At 35.9% G+C, this 16302-nt stretch overlaps 2 protein-coding genes and 1 pseudogene across 3 annotated transcripts; 1 reads left to right on the top strand and 2 right to left on the bottom strand.

Annotated features, from left to right (window-relative positions):
• Positions 1-1006: 1006 nt before the first annotated feature.
• On the bottom strand, positions 1007-5498 carry LOC141696829 (protein ALTERED PHOSPHATE STARVATION RESPONSE 1-like; annotated as a pseudogene).
• A 600-nt stretch (positions 5499-6098) lies between these two features.
• LOC141695426 (protein FAR1-RELATED SEQUENCE 5-like) lies at positions 6099-7381 on the top strand. Its single transcript, XM_074499673.1, has 2 exons — positions 6099-6168; positions 6273-7381. Exons 1-2 carry the CDS (start codon positions 6099-6101, stop codon positions 7379-7381), a joined length of 1179 nt encoding a protein of 392 aa, XP_074355774.1.
• A 3620-nt stretch (positions 7382-11001) lies between these two features.
• On the bottom strand, positions 11002-13871 carry LOC141695209 (N-(5'-phosphoribosyl)anthranilate isomerase 1, chloroplastic-like). Of its 2 annotated transcripts, XM_074499461.1 has the most exons (5): positions 13675-13870; positions 13384-13446; positions 12409-12782; positions 11806-11969; positions 11002-11375 (listed from the first exon to the last, which is right to left on the bottom strand). In XM_074499461.1, exons 1-5 carry the CDS (start codon positions 13688-13690, stop codon positions 11135-11137), a joined length of 858 nt encoding a protein of 285 aa, XP_074355562.1. In that variant the 5' UTR covers positions 13691-13870; the 3' UTR covers positions 11002-11134. The 2 variants fall into 2 exon arrangements, with proteins under 2 accessions (XP_074355562.1, XP_074355563.1); XM_074499462.1 differs by lacking the exon at positions 13384-13446 and having other exon boundaries at positions 13675-13871.
• Positions 13872-16302: the final 2431 nt, after the last annotated feature.

Genomic DNA, 16302 nt, shown 5'->3' with positions numbered 1-16302 from the left:
CACCTAATACATTCAACAAATTAAAAAAAGAGATACTACTAGTTTCAGCCTTGAGAGAGAGAGAGAGAGAGGGAGGAGGGTACTAACGTGTTTTCCACCTTTCTCGCTAACATTGTTGCCGTACTGAATGACGTCCGGCGAAGAGACCTCGGTGGGCCCTACCCATAACAACTCTACTATCTGGGATGGATTTTTGAAGAGATTTTAACACCAGGTGCTAATTTCTTCTCTCCGCCTATCTTTTTAATCAGTTTCTTCATCATCTCCTTCGATCTGAATGCCATCTCGCTCTCTCTCTCAATTGGGGGAGATTTGTTAATTAGGGTTTTTGGTGGGTTTTGTTTTACTCACAACTCAGCATTTCATTTTGGGGCTTGTTTGTTAGTGCCTACTCCTATTATTTACTTTTACTCTCTCTCCCCCCTCTCTCTCTCTAATAAAAAAGTAAGTTTCGTTATTGTGGTTAGCGAACACTAAAACATATACAAATATGTAAATGGCCTAGTTCGCTGATTTTAATATTTTTCGGCAGGGTTTTATTTTTATTTTGAATAGATGAAAAATTCAATTTTTTAAATGCCTGCGCATTTTTTTTGTAGAATGAAATATTATTGGATTTAGAACGTAATTTGTGTGGGCTTTAGTTTTTACGCTTTTTCCCGTTTGAGTAGCACAGTTTGTAACATAATCTAACCAGGTAAAAAAAAATCATCATTTTTATTTACTATGAGCTGATATTATTTGCTATATAAATATGATTCTTCATTACTATGTTAAGTTTACAAGGAAAAGAACCTCGAAGCTATAGTCCTTTCTATGGTCTGCTCATGATAATCTAATTTGGTCGTACTGGTGATCAAGTTTTTGGGGGTAGAATAATAAGTTGAATGAAAATCAAGTTTCTGATTACCAGCTACAAAGCAAGTACAGATAATTTACACCAAGATGAAATAAAATAATTCATACACTAAGGAAGCAGGGGAAAGGATTTTCATGATGAAAAACCTAGAAGATTTGAGATAACGGCTATGAGCTAAAAGATTGTCACTGGGAGCTTCCATTTGGCCTTGTTGATTGACCAATCATCGACCTTAGGTTTTCATAACCTTGCATGCACGAATAAGTATAGTCTGACATTGCTCGGAAAAGCTCAGGTAACCTGATTTTGAGACTCCCCAGTGACTTGTCCCTCACCTGAACACAGTGCTTTTGGTGAGCTTCCACTTCCTCATCCAACCTCTTCTTCAAGCTCTCCACTTGGAATTGTCTTTCGACGATGGGATCCTTAGGATCAGTGTCTACGCCTCTATCAGGATCAAAGTCATCAGCGGGGTTCTGCGTTGCATGTACTTCTGGTACCAATCCTCAAATGCCTGGCTCTTGCGTAAGTATTCTTTCTTGTCTCTTCACATTTCTCCTTCAGTTTCATTTCCTCTTCTTGATGAACAATAATGGCTTTTATCACTGCAGAAAATGAGGTAATTGCAGTTTTGGCAATCTCATCCGGAAGTTTCTCCAAAAGGTCATGCACGAAAGAGGAGGGGTTGGATTGGAGATTTTGAGTTCTTGGTGGTGACGAAACTTTTTCCTTTAAATTGCTCTCAATGGGAATGAGATTTAATTTCAACCAGCTATTAAGGCTTGAATGTATTGTTTCTGATTAGTCACGAGCTTGTCGAATTGCAAATGCCATTCCTGAACTACATTCCAAAGCTGGATAGTACGCTCATGGTGATGTCTGCTAGTTTCTCTGGTATCCCACCAGTTTCCTGGGATTTCCAGCAAGATCTAGGGATTTCAAATCTTCAACAATTTTCAACTGCTTTGGTGATGCAAGTTCATGGAATCCCACATCTTGGTAGTCCTGAATTTAAATTAACATTTAGAGACAGCCTTCTTATGTCAATGTGTCATGATCTCGACAAGAACTCCTCAAAAAAAACTGTAAAGATATGGAGAATCTAGATACCAGCATAATACATAAGCTGTAGCCAGCAACTAGTCTATATTTCTTCCTCACTAGTACACAAGAAGATGGCATTTGTATTTATAGGTTGCAAATAAACAACTTTAAAATTAACAGTTACAAAATGGAGACTTTGGGCATAAGCAGCAAAACAGTTCCTTTTATATGAGTTCAATCATGGACAGAGTAAATAGCTTAAAAGCTCTAATTGGTCATGCACTTTGGATGTTCCCTAAGACGCTACGTGACACAGATCTTCTGTCAAATGCGTTACTGTAGGGGTTACTAGATATTGACTCGAAACAGCCGCCACAAAAACTAAATGTGTTCATAATGTCAAGTATACTAAAATATCAAGACCAAACGCTTATTGAAGCAACACAAAAACATGGCAGTTCACAGGATTTAATTTGACAAATTAGCTGTGTAAATTGGCTTATGAAACAGACCTAGAAGAATACTGGAATAATGAGATCGTCTAAGAACAAACCGCACTGTAATACAATATAATGAATATGCACCGGAATATTAGTAATAAAGTTTAACTTTAAATACTCTCCTTGGAAATATAACTTACTCTTCAACAAGAACACAGTTTTGGGTATAGCTGATCGTCGCGTATATGGTTTACTTCTGAAACTGTTGAATCCAAACTCTGGCATATCAACTATGTATCTTGTTGTAAATGACTTACAGCAGCCTTTGTCTTTCCAATGATTCGGAGCTAGCACCACGTTTTTTCAGCTTGTTCAGCTGGCCAACCCTTTCTCTGGTACTCAAGCTTCATAAGCTCACCAGCCTTGACAGAAAGAAAAGAATGGAATAAGATTAAAAAATATTAGCCTGAATTTATGTTGATCTATATGTAACGAGTCGGATGTAGGTTCTAGAGCCATTTCATAGTGTCTTTCAGCAATCAGCCATACTTATGCATACATACGTGGATATTAATTCAGAGGATCAGAATGCAGCTAAGAAAAAATTAATAGATTGCGGCCAGCAGAACTATAACATAAAATTAACTAATTTAAATGCTCCGACATACCTCACTTCCTCATAAAGCTTCTTCTCCATGCCAACAATTTATCCAAAACAGTGGCATGTGTTTCATATTCCTCGGCATCATAATTATCTTTCCCGCCTGCACCATTTGGTATGCCTCTAAATGATTGTGTTCCAAGTAATAACACGCATTACCCTTGCTGCATGGTCAATGTGTCCTGCATTGTACAGAGTTCAGTTTGTGAGAACTTGCTCTTGGCAAATATTTACAATAAAAAAAGTTTGACCATTACAATGTAGCTACTGCCCTCATATTACAACATTGTCTTACACGTCCTTTTGGCCAGACCAATAACTATTACTAATTTTTAGATAAATGGGGATTTATCATCTGACTGAGTGGCATGTAGCTGTGCGGAATATCATTCTCATTGATATGCCGTTCTTGCAGTGATGGAACCAATTGAAAGGGGCTAGAAAATGCTTTGGATATTAACTCTGCTCGAGGGAGTAAGTATGCAACAGTGACTGCATTTTCAATAGGTTAAGCGCATAACCAATCACATAAATACATGGAGATGACCGTGTTTGTATACATGGGCGCGCCTACAATAAAGACAAAGTAACCACTTTCATGAAAACCGTACTCTACCTAGCAAGAAACAAAAATCTAATTTTGCAGATTGGTGAAAGACTGACAACATTACAAATAATATTTTAGAGGTATATAATAAAAACTATTAGTTTATATCAAGCGTTTCTTTCCACGGAAGAAAGGTTTAACCACACACTAACATGTGGGTCTAGCAAACCTCAAGTACCTAAAGTGTTGTGCAAATTGGAAGGGGGTACTAGACTTTGTGATTTAGTACCGACTACCGAGTCTAAATTCTATTATCAAAAAAGTAAGACACTTAACAAGTGCTTTAAGTACTTGTTATCTGTACAACTGATATTCTTAGCACTCCAAACCTTTATATTCCTCGATTCCTTTGAACTATCTTTAACAAAACTTCTGAATACGAATTTTTCATAAAAATCCAAGAAATGATGAGACGTGCATGCGATAACAATTTACCAAATTTATGCTACCCGATGCGTAAGTGCCTAAGTACATTAACATGATCTATCACAATCTGTTCTACAACTACAAGCTATACATATTTCCAAACATTCAGGCCAGGCCAACCATCTCAGGAAGTCAATCAATATGGGCATATAATACTTAAAGCTAAGACACAATTTTATTAATACAAAAAGGCAGTCACCTCGATTATCAGCAAAATTAGAGTGATAGTGCAATCTAGTTGCCTCGAGCATCTTCGACACCTCTTGTGCACACTCCGATGCCTTCAAGAAATGATCATCAATGTCACCCAATATCTTCAACAAATTCACACCAGAATGACTACCTCCACCTTACTATAATTCCCCGGCATTCTCCTCATATCTGGAGGAGCAGTGTTAGAATGCATAAATTGTTTTTCCTTCAACCCTACCATCACCGGTGTCTCCTCCTCCTCAGTTGTAAACCCTTCCATTTTCACTGCATTCTCGGGTGTTTTAGGCTCACTCATCTCACTAAACTTCCCACCCACCATATCACTTTCTCGATTCTTATCATCATTACGATTCCCAATCCCATGCTCACCATACCTCTCATCAAACTCATCTTCTTCCTCCTCATCCTCTTCCCTAACATCCTCCATTTGTCCATGCATATTCTCAACATTAAAAAAGTAATCCCAAGCCATTCCTTTGGCATCCGGAGGCGGTGGAGCCACCGCCACCGGAGTCCTAGGCGAACTCTCCTCCTTCCTTAAACCCCCATTCCTCCTCTTCCTCAACTCCAACCCCCCACTCTCCTCCCCCTCATTCTCCTCCACATTCTCCACACTCTCCATCTTCCTAACCTCCTTTGAAAACACGGGCATTGTACAGACCGTTGCAAAGGCGTAGCAGGTGAAAAGCTAGGAAGAGGCGGAGGAGGAGGAGGAAGGCCATGATCCTGATCCATCATAGGAGGAGGAGGGGGTTTGGAAACAATGGAAGGAGGATCATTCCCACCTAATTGAACTAAAGGGTCTTGTTGCTGAGCCTCACCTTGAGCATAATCACTCAAAGCAGCACCAGTATTTTTCAAGGCAATTGCATAACCAGAATGGCCAGAAGCAAATGCATTTCGAGCAGTGACAGCATCTTTCATAAAGTTTCTCCTTTCTTTACATCTTGAGACTGATTCTTCATTGTCAATCTTGGATTGAGCACAACCCATTTGATAAAAAAAGAGGTTTTACAAAAGGGGTTTTAGAGAATCTTGAAAAGGGGGGTTTTATTACAGAATCTTGAAAAGGGGTTGGGTTTTATTACAGAACTTAAGGGAATGTTGAAAGTATAGATATAGAGGAGTGTGTTTATGTGTTGTTGAAATTAGGGCAAGGATTTTGGGGGTGGATGTTGGGTAAGAAAAGTTGAGAAACGGACAAATGTTGAAGAGCAGTAGGAGAGGGACAATGTAGTGATGACAATACACTTTGTGTTTGGTTTTGTGCAAGTTTACTTGCTTATTTTTAAAATTGGAAAATGCAACGGTCACGAACTTCGAGGCACTTGCACTGTTGCACCCCTCAATTATTCATCCTCTATTTCTTACTCGTATTTATTACGGTCTCATTTTAAGTGATGATTGATGATTACTAGTAATATGTTTCCTCTTGTGGGCTTGTGTTTATATTTTTTTTAAAAAAAATTAGTAGATTGGAATTACGAAAACTTTAGTTTTTATTTGAGGGGACGGTTTGTTGTAGACCTGAATTTAACAAACACTTTTGCAGCCGTTGATCTGGGATTGGAGGGCTGGATCATTGGGGGGACCGCGAAAATTTTCAGCGGTCCGTCCTGACGGACCGCGGAAAATTTCCGCGGTTGGTACTGCTCCCTAATCCCCAACTGCTCCCTTATCCCCAACATCCCAGCAGATCCTCATTTCACCACACAAAAACATCAAAATTTCAAAAAAAAATCTACTCTCCAAGTTTATATTTTAGGCGATTTTGGGACATTTTCATCAAGAAATTCAAGTTGTTTTGTCAATTCAAGGTATATTTCTTGTCTTAAATTTCACATTTTCATGGCGGATAAATTATTTGCTCGTATGTTTCGTCATAAACGTCAAAATGAAAAAAAAGAGGCTATTGATTGTAATTTACATCTTGATAGTTTAAATAGTAGTGAAGAACCTAAAACCCTTGTATATGTTGAAGATGATGATTTTGTAGATAGAATGAGGAATTTATTAATTTAGATGACGATTTGGTTGATGTTGAAGATGAAAGTGATGGAAATGAGGTTGAAAATGATAGTGATAATGTTGAGCGTGAGGATGAAGATGATAATGTAGAGGATGCAAATTTGTATGAAAATGTTGATGGGGGGAGTTCCATATTGAATCAAATTTTTCAAAGTGTGGATGAGGCCGATCATTTTTTTAGGGCTTATGCTTTACGAAATGGATTTGCTATTAAAATTCAAGCTAGCCATCGTAATAAAGACAACGAGATATATGGTCGTTTATATGTTTGTAGGCTTTATGGAAAAAGTGTCGTCGCCGAGAGTAGTCAAAATAAATGGCGTAGAGAGGTTCTTCCTAAAAGCGAGTGCAAGGTGAGGATGTATGTCAATTATCAAAAGAAAAAACGTCACTGGGAGGTAACTAGCCTTGAATTGGTACACAACCACGGTCTTGTTTCCCTTAGTAAGATGAATTTGGTACAACGAGAAAGACATGTCAACACCGCGACCCGTAGTTTGATTAAAACGCTTTATGGTTCGGGGGTTCGTAATTGTCAAGTGATGAATGTGATTGGTAACATTCATGGAGGTAATGACAAAGTTGGTTTCAATGTTCAACATGTTAGGAATGTGTTAAGAGAAGAGAGGAAAAAAAGGTTTGAGATTAGTGACGCCCAAGCGGGGTTGGACTTGTTGCATAGGTTGAATGAAGAAAGTGGTTCTAAATATTTTATTAGGACCGAAGTCGATGAAGAGAATCGCTTGAAGTGTCTAGTATGGATTGATCCGAGATGTATAATGGCTTACCAAAATTTTGGCGATGTTATGGCTTTTGATACCACTTATCGGACAAATAGGTATGCAATGTCATTTGTCCCATTTACCGGAGTCAATCATCATTATCAATCGGTAATTTTCGGGTTTGCATTGATGCGGGATGAACACGCGTCGACTTTTGAGTGGATTCTTCGTACTTGGCTTGAAGGTATGGGGAATAATCCTCCATTGACTATAATCACGGATCAAGATCAAACCATGGCAAGCGCTATTGCGGTTGTACTCCCGAATACTACTCATTTATTGTGTTCTTGGCACATTAGTCAAAATTCCCGGAGAAATTAGCTCATTATTATTCGGCTTTTCCGGAATTCAAGACGGACTTCAACAATTGCATTTATAAATCTCTCACTGAATCGTAAAGGCACGCCAATACGAGGAAATCTCTCGTAAGACCAAACCTGTAACACCCAGACACAACAAGCAATGCTCTTGCTGCCCTTCCTTGCAGCAATCTCCAAACCCCGGTATATATGAGCTAACACAGCTGCACCCCAAGCATAATAAGGAATCTCCCGCATATTAATCAATGGGTGCATATACCGAACATGAACAAAAGAGCGGTTGATGCTGGGGAAGAGGATACAACCCATAATGAATAGCAGATACGCTTTGGTATGTACAACTGTGGCCCTCATATTGTTCTTCTCAGGCTTCTGTGCACCATATCTCTCAAACAACCACCCCAGCTTGATGTTATTCCGATACAAAGCCTCTTTCACCTCCTCCTCGGTCAAAGGCTCAAACCAATTATTAGTAAAATAGGTCGCCTTGTTCTCTATCACCCCACAAGTCAGCGCATCCCCCTGAACTGACACCCCTAAAATAAACCCTACATCCTCCAATGTAACAGTCATCTCCCCCTGCCTCGTGAAGAAAGTGTTGGTCTCAGGTCTCCAACGCTCCACCAAAGCAGATATCAACCGAGTGTCAGTAGCCAAGACAACAACAGGGTCTGCAAAAATCCCAAACCCAAGCATGTGTAGCAATTCCCGCTGTGGTCTCCTTAACTTCCACAAGTGCAATGACTTGTTCCCCGAATAGCTCTGCAACTCATCTCTCCCTGTACCATCCCAAACATCCTCACTGACGTGATACCAATTATCCCAAATAATATTATGCGCGTTAGGACCCGACAACATATTCCCGAAATCATCAAAATTATCCATACCTGAAAATATTGCCAACAAAATTCATCAATCACCACAATAAAAACACCACAACGTACACAATAAAAACAATCACCACATATATAAACACCAAGTTCACAATACATTCGAAATAACTACCCATTATTTGCAACAAAATTATATGTTAATTGCATCCATACTTTTACACTAACATAACTCGAATTTAACACTAAATTTATCATTACAAATTTGAATTATATATAAATTAAATTAAAATTCGAAGTATAAAAAAATTAAGGGTGGGTTAATAATTCGATTCATCCTACAAATTATCCTAAAATTTCGAATTTACTATTTAGCACTAAAATTATCACGAATAATCCTAAAATTAATCTTACATATTCGAATTATCACTAAAATTGTATTGTAACACTAAAATTCGATTTATAAATAAAATAAGGGTTAATAATTCGCATTATCCTAAATATTATCCTAAAAAATGGATTTTACTATTTAGCACTAAAATATCACGAATAATTCTAAATTTATTCATAAATTGTCACGAATTTATCCTAAATTTATTCCAAATTTATTCCAAAATATCCTAAATTTATTCCAAAATATTCGAATTAACACTAATATTCGAATTAAAAATAAAAATTCGAATTTAATACTATAAATTAATTCTAAATTAACACTAATTTTAATTCCACAAGGATATTAAAAATTCGAATTAAAATTGTAAATTCGAATTAAAATAATAAATCGATTATTAAAATTTCGAATGGAAATTGTAAATTCGAATTAAAATTAAAAATTCGAATTTAATACACTAAATTAATTCTAAATTAACACTAATTTATCCTAAAAATTGAATTAAATAAATACCAAATTATGAACCCTAGAAATTCTAAAAATTCGAATTTAATCATAGTACGATTCATATGTTAATTCATTACAAAGATTCATACATAAATTAACCCTAAAAATTTGAATTACATAAACAAAATCAGATATAGAACAAGAAAAATACATAAATTTATATTAATAAAACTGTAAATAACAAAAAAGAATCGAATATATACCTTAATGACGAAAAAGGTGAATGATTTAAGCTTTTGGATTGCTGGGTTTTTGCTTGATGCTTCTGCAGCTTCTGCTGGAATCTTCTGCGGCTCCTATGTGATGTGCGGCTGTGTTTGTGTTTGTATATTGTTAAGAGTCTGTATATTGTTAAGAGTCTGTGTTTGCTAGGGATTAGGCAAAAAAAACGACACCAACCGCGGAAATTTTCCGCGTCCCGTGGCTAGGGATATATTAGTAATTTCTATGGACCGCGAAAAATTTCATCGGTCCGCTGTAATCTCAACCTTCTATTTCCCCATCCAAAGGTTACAATTGTGTTTGTTGTGAACCGGTCTACAACAAACATTTGTTGTAGACCGACCCCCTTTATTTGAAAACAATAATTTTTAGAGATTTTTGTATAAATATTCAAATTATAGAAAATATTTATCAAAATACAGATTCCTCGTATGCAATATGTAACCTTTCAACCACATATGCAACCCGCGTCCGTTTTTTTATAAATATTTTCATAAAAAATGATATTTTTGGTAAATTTCTTAATTTTTATCTGGTTTTGATATTTTTGGGTGAAAAAACAAGTATGATGGAACAATAATTGAACACGAACAAATCTTGAGTTATCCGTTTATATTGTTTTATTGTTGATTAAAACTAATGTATATTTTTTTTTCATTTCCAATAAAAAGTTAATTTAGACAAACCTATTCTCTTTTTATGCATTTTACGATTCATCCCACTATATAAACAACAAAAAAGTTAATTTAGACAATCGTATCCTATTTCAATAATCAAATAAATAAAAATGCAAAGTTCATGCCTCACTTTTACTTTTATCACCGAGCAATGTTATAAAATTCGGTAATAGGGAGATCGGTAAAAATATCGATTTAGAATTAACAGGAAAATCGAGGATTGATAGGATGGATTAATCGAGGAAAATTTTGAATGCATTTTAATATTTTAGTTATTTTCAATTCAAAACCCTTATTTTATTACTAATTTATAAACTAATATTTATTTATCATATTACATATTTAATAGTTATTTAATTTTAATTGAAATTCTATATTATATCAAATAATTTATTTTAATATACCGCTCAAAACGAATATATAGTGATTAATCGGATTTCAAAAATCGAATCGGTCATGTACATTCCAGGATAAATCGATAAAATCGGGGATTTTTAGAATTATACGGAGCAGTACAAATATTTGTCTAATTTCAAGGTTTTATTTTACCTAATTGGAAACAAATCAAACAAATTTCTAACATGATCCCCAATCGATGAAGGAGATGTATTACACTACAATTTAGAAAGAAACTCGATATCTTTCTTACAGCTTTTATATTACCAAAATTTTGTAGGCAAGACTGACCAAAGTCTGCCAAGTTATCATAAGAAAACAAGATTTAGATCTGCAGTATGCAGATCACAAGTCTTATGAGTTTATTACCATTCTCCTACTCAAATGTCCTTTTTCCCTTTCCCCGATGGATCCGATTCATTGCCATTCGGCGCAATTTGCACTTCAATTATATAATACTAGAACTCTAGAAGCATATTCCACGGTTGATTTACGAGCACTTGCATTTTGTTCAACACGTAAGATTTACATAATTGACATTTTAATGAATCAATTAAGACGATAACAAAATCACTAACAAACTAATTTACTTCAGTCGTTAATAATGAGGTGATCATTTATTCATTCCGCCATGAACTCAAAGAGTTTAAAAATGAAGTGTACAAGATGAATCTACATCAAGCTTCAAATTCTAATCTTTAAAACTCAAGTAAGGTTAAATAAATTGAGAGTTAGTTCCCCAAACTCTTATAACTCACAGAATTCACTGCATCGATGAAGGAAGATATTCTTGACTTGTCTTTCCGTAAGCCATCTGAAGCACAAATGCCACTGCTCACATCGACTCCATCCGGCTTTAGAGTGATAAGAGCTTTACATACATTCTCTGGGTGAATACCTCCAGCCAAGAGCCATCCATATTTACTCTTTATTGAAGGTAGCTTAAATTGAGACCAATTGAACCCTTTACCACTGCATGCATATGCACAATGGAACTGTTGTTAGATAATTGTTTACTGTTCGATACGGAATCATCTTACTAAAGATATTAAATATGAACTTTGGTCTGGGTCATGCAAGTGAAAAAGGTAACGGAAACTTCTTAACTTTGAAACAAATAGCAGAAATTAAATTCTTAGTCAACTTATTGTTATGGTTCACAGATTTGGAATGGAGGAAGCAAATCGAAAAGGTAGACTTCACCAGTTTGACTTGAATAAATATTTGTAAAGCACTGAAATGGTCTCTAAGTGATTCACGCAGATGCATTTTAAGTAGCAGATGATTCCAGTTCACGCAGATTAAAAAACTTGGAATATAAATGTTGCCAATACATAGTGGATGAACATCCAAACACATTGTATAATGCTCATGAACTGTTGACCTGTAAAAAGACTCTTACCTGCCACCTTTTGCACTATCCACAAGTATCCAATCAACTAAAGAACATTGTTCATCACATATTTGGTTTAAAAGGTTCCCGTCTTCATCAGCATGTAGGACATAGACTATCCGAATTTCCTTGACTAACAATGGGAATGCAGCCCTTGAAACATCTCCATGAAGCTGCAAACTTGAACCAATTACCAGATAAAAAAAAATGCATCAAGTTAATAGGTTTCTTGGAGCAACTTCATTGGATTAGCTATATGGGATCTTAAGCTAAAATTTAAGGAACGTTGTACAATTTAGTGCTCCAACAATGTTATAGTGGTTCTTTAGAAAGTTACGATCTTCCTTACATGCCTTATTATGGAGAATCAAAAGGCAATCCTTATCTTACTTTTGTTAATAAAATGTTCATTTGTCTCCCTTTTTGCACTTAAACTCTTAAAGAGTTAAAGTACATAGTTAGAGTTTGAATATAATAATATTAGAATACTAGGATGCAAATATAAGGAATATTGTTGCAGGTTAACATGCATTATGTTCTAAATCACCAAGAGCTATTATTTAAATATTATAACCAAGGAATATACTAGGACTCTTTTGGAGTTGCTCTTACCTGCACAAACTCAAGTTCTGCTGCATCTGAAACCCTTAATATTGTGTCAGCATCATCATCAACAAAGACACCAACAGGATTTGCCCCATTATCTCTTGCAGCTTTTGAAATATCCCTTGCAACATTAACTGAAATTGAACGTTTGGAATTAGGCCACAAAATCATTCCAATATAATCGGCACCTGCTTCTGCTGCCAAAACAGCATCTCTAGCAGACATAATCCCGCACATTTTTACAAAAGGTCTACTATCTTCTTGTTCCCCAAGAGTGGCAAATAGTTTTGTTGAACAATGGAGCACGTCTGTTCTTTCTATCTCCCTTAACACCTTCATCCTTGATGAATGTGCTTCCAGTGCTCGTGTCTCCGGCACACCTTTTTATATCAATAATTCATGTTTCAATAGCTATTATTAGTAGACACATTGCAAAGAACGTTACGAATTTATACTAATAGTGGAATGCAAACAACAGTAACGGTCTTCAACTTTGAAAATCATAAAAAGAAAACCTTGGCTTTGCTCCTGTTTACATTTGTGCAAGAGGCACGTGGTCAAAAAACTCTATTTGGAAGTTCAAGCATGAAGCAATAAGAACATCGTAAATGAGACACAAGTAGAGACATAACGAAATCATGAAAATTAAAAAAAGTGTAGAAAGTTAGCATGAAAAAAATATCTAATTGTCAAGTCACGTACTTATAATCAAGTCGGATTCTCGTTATGTCAAACATTGTCACCCTTAGTTTCAATTTAATCCCTCACATGCCACGATCCCATGATCATGACTCACGAGTTCACACACATGCACATAAACAACAGAGAGGAACGACAAAACACTACTTAAATGTAGATTTCCCCTTCCGAGATTGACAAGAACTCGTAAAAAAACATAAATATCTTGATTGGCACATACCACAATCACAGTTTAAACAATTAGAAACAACCAAACATTTATAATATTAAGTATTAACAAACCAAAGCTTTGTCTTGTGTATAAATTTGTTGACATGACTTGAAACTGGTTCCCCATATTCAAACCTGACATAAAGAATACGATCACTTGTCGAAACAAATATGAGTAGCACATTACATGTTACATAAACACAAAAATAGTAAGAAATGAAAGAAGTACACATTGATTAGGAGAAACTAATCAAATATCTTTGGGGCGATTAATCAAACAGCTACACTGCAACTATGAAGGTGTTGATTTACACACCCATTTGATTCTATATATTGTGTGTGTAAGTTGGGGAGATACTGAACCTGAGAAAAGTTGCATTGCAAGTAATATTTGGCGGCTGATATCTGAAGGCTTCGGAGCTCCTTAATTTCCTACGCAACTATAAACTGTGTCGAATGAAGGGAAATTTTATAGGACACTCCTGCGCCAAATAATAATACTACCCAAAATATCCTCTGAGAGGGTATGATTATGCAGTTCTACACTCATTTAAAAAATGAAGAAACCGTTTGCCAAAACATATAGAATATAACTATAAAAAGATATAATACACAATACTGAATAGTGACTGTTTGTAGTCACTTTTAACTCACATAAAAACATTTTTGATATCTTCAACCCAATCTTAGTTAAGAACACTCGCAGAACTTTTAATGTGTAAATCAAATAACACGCTTTTCAAAAAAGACAAGACATTTTATCTACCAAAAAAATGATTAGTGTCAATAATGTATGAAAACTAGAATACAATAATAATAGAATTAAATATCTTAATAGAATGAATAAACTGACATTATATGTTACTGACACGCTACTAACACCTCAAAATACAAGATCAATCTATCCTATAAGTTAATCAACCACTCTAATTCGACGCCTCCAAACCTTCGATCTAATACCATATCCCCCGAAGGTTTAAACAATGCAAATTTAGTGAAAGTAGGTTATCCCAAGTTCTTCTCGGTCTTCCTTTCCTTCTCACACCCGACAACACTAAACCTTCAACTCTCCGCACTGGAGCCGTTATACGCCTCCTCCAAACATGTTCAAACCATCGCAGTCTACCTTACCTTACTTTTTTTTTATTATAGATGCAACTCTTAATTATCTTCTGAAAAACCCATCGGCAATCTATCTAACAAGGTGCGGCCACAAATCCAACGCAACATTCTCATTTCCGCTACCTCTAGACGTTGTTCTTGGGCCTTCGTTACCGCCCAATATTTCGCCCCATACAACAAAGCTGGTCTAATCGCCATTCAATAAAATCTTCCTTTTAATTTTAAAGGAATCTTTTTATCACACAGTACTCCTTAAGCAGCCCTCCACTTTAACCATCCAGATTGGATACGATGAGTAACATCGACATCTATCTTACCATCTTTATGAATTATAGATCCCAAATACTTGAAATTTTCTTTCATAACTAATAAATGCTCTCCAATTCTAACATCAACCCCCTCTTCATCTGGTTTGTTACTAAAATTACACAACATGTATTCAGTTTTTGAATGACTGACTGATACACAAACCCGAAGTCTCCAATGTAACTCTCCATTGTTCTAACTTCTCATTAATCTCAGATTTTTTCTCATTAATAATAATTATGTCATCCGCAAAAAGCATACACCACGGTACAACATCCTAGATTCTTCTAGTGATTACATATATAATTTTTGCGAATAAAAATGGACTTAATGATGATCCTTGATGAAGTCCTATCTTGACCGAAAAATATTGAGTATCACCAACAGGTGTCCTGACACAAGTCAATACTTGAGAATACATTTCTTGAATTACCCTCACATATATTCAGGACACACCTTTACTCCAAACTTGTCCAAATTACGCTGCGCGGAACACTATCATAAGCTTTTTCCAAATCTATAAACAACATGTGCAGGTCCATCCTACGTTCCCTATATTTCTCCATTAAACGCCTAAGAAGATGAATAGCCTCCGTTGTCGACCTTCCAGGCATGAAACCAAATTAATTTTCTGACATCGTAACCCTGCTTCTAAGCCTAATTTCAATCACCCACTCCCATAATTTCATAGTATGACTTAAAAGTTTAATACCACGAAAATTATTACAATTCTGAGCATCACCCTTATTCTTGTAAATTGGAATAACCATACTAAGCTTCCACTCATGTGGTATCTTACCCGTCCGAAAAATAAGATTGAAGAGTTGAGCCAACCACCGCTCACCCTCCTTACCTAAACACCACCATACCTCTGTAGGTATTTTGTCTGGACCAGTGGCTTTACCTTTACCCATCTTCCTTAATTCCAACTCAATTTCTTCACCATTTATAGGTTGTATATTAGAATCGCAATGCGATTGACGAACTGTTTCCCTCTTAATCTCCTCTCCACTTATACGAGACTCGTTAAATAACTGTCTGAAATAGTGATACCATCTATAATTAATATCATCATCCTTAACTAACACTCGTGCATTTTCATCCTTAATAAATCTGAAAAATCCCAAATCTCGTTATCTCCTTTCTCGAGCCTTTGCTGGTGTATAAATTTCATTTGCTCCCTCATTAGTAGATAGACCTATATACATTTCTTCATAAGCCTTATCCTTCGCCTCCACCACAACCCTTTTTGCTAGACGTTTTGCGTCCTTATAGAGAATTTTCTTTGTATCAAATTCCTCTTGTTCATTGCAGCATATAAGCTCCTTAAAGCATGCTTGTTTAACTTTTACTCGCTCTTGCATATCCTCATTCCACCACCAAACCTCTTTTTTATCCTGAATTTTCCCCGAGGTGATTCCCAACATATCTTTAGCCACACCCCTAATTAAAGAAGCCAAATGATTCCATATTTGGTTTACATCATCCCCAACAAAGCTTCTTTGTTCTAAACCAATTCTTTCCTTGAAAATCCATACTCTTTCACCCTTCAGATTTTTTCAT

The sequence above is a fragment of the Apium graveolens genome, chromosome 11 (assembly GCF_009905375.1).
Source record: "Apium graveolens cultivar Ventura chromosome 11, ASM990537v1, whole genome shotgun sequence".
In the NCBI taxonomy this organism is placed as follows: domain Eukaryota; kingdom Viridiplantae; phylum Streptophyta; class Magnoliopsida; order Apiales; family Apiaceae; genus Apium; species Apium graveolens.
Note: the sequence above shows the minus strand (reverse complement) of the source record. Positions and strands in the feature narration are given on the sequence as shown.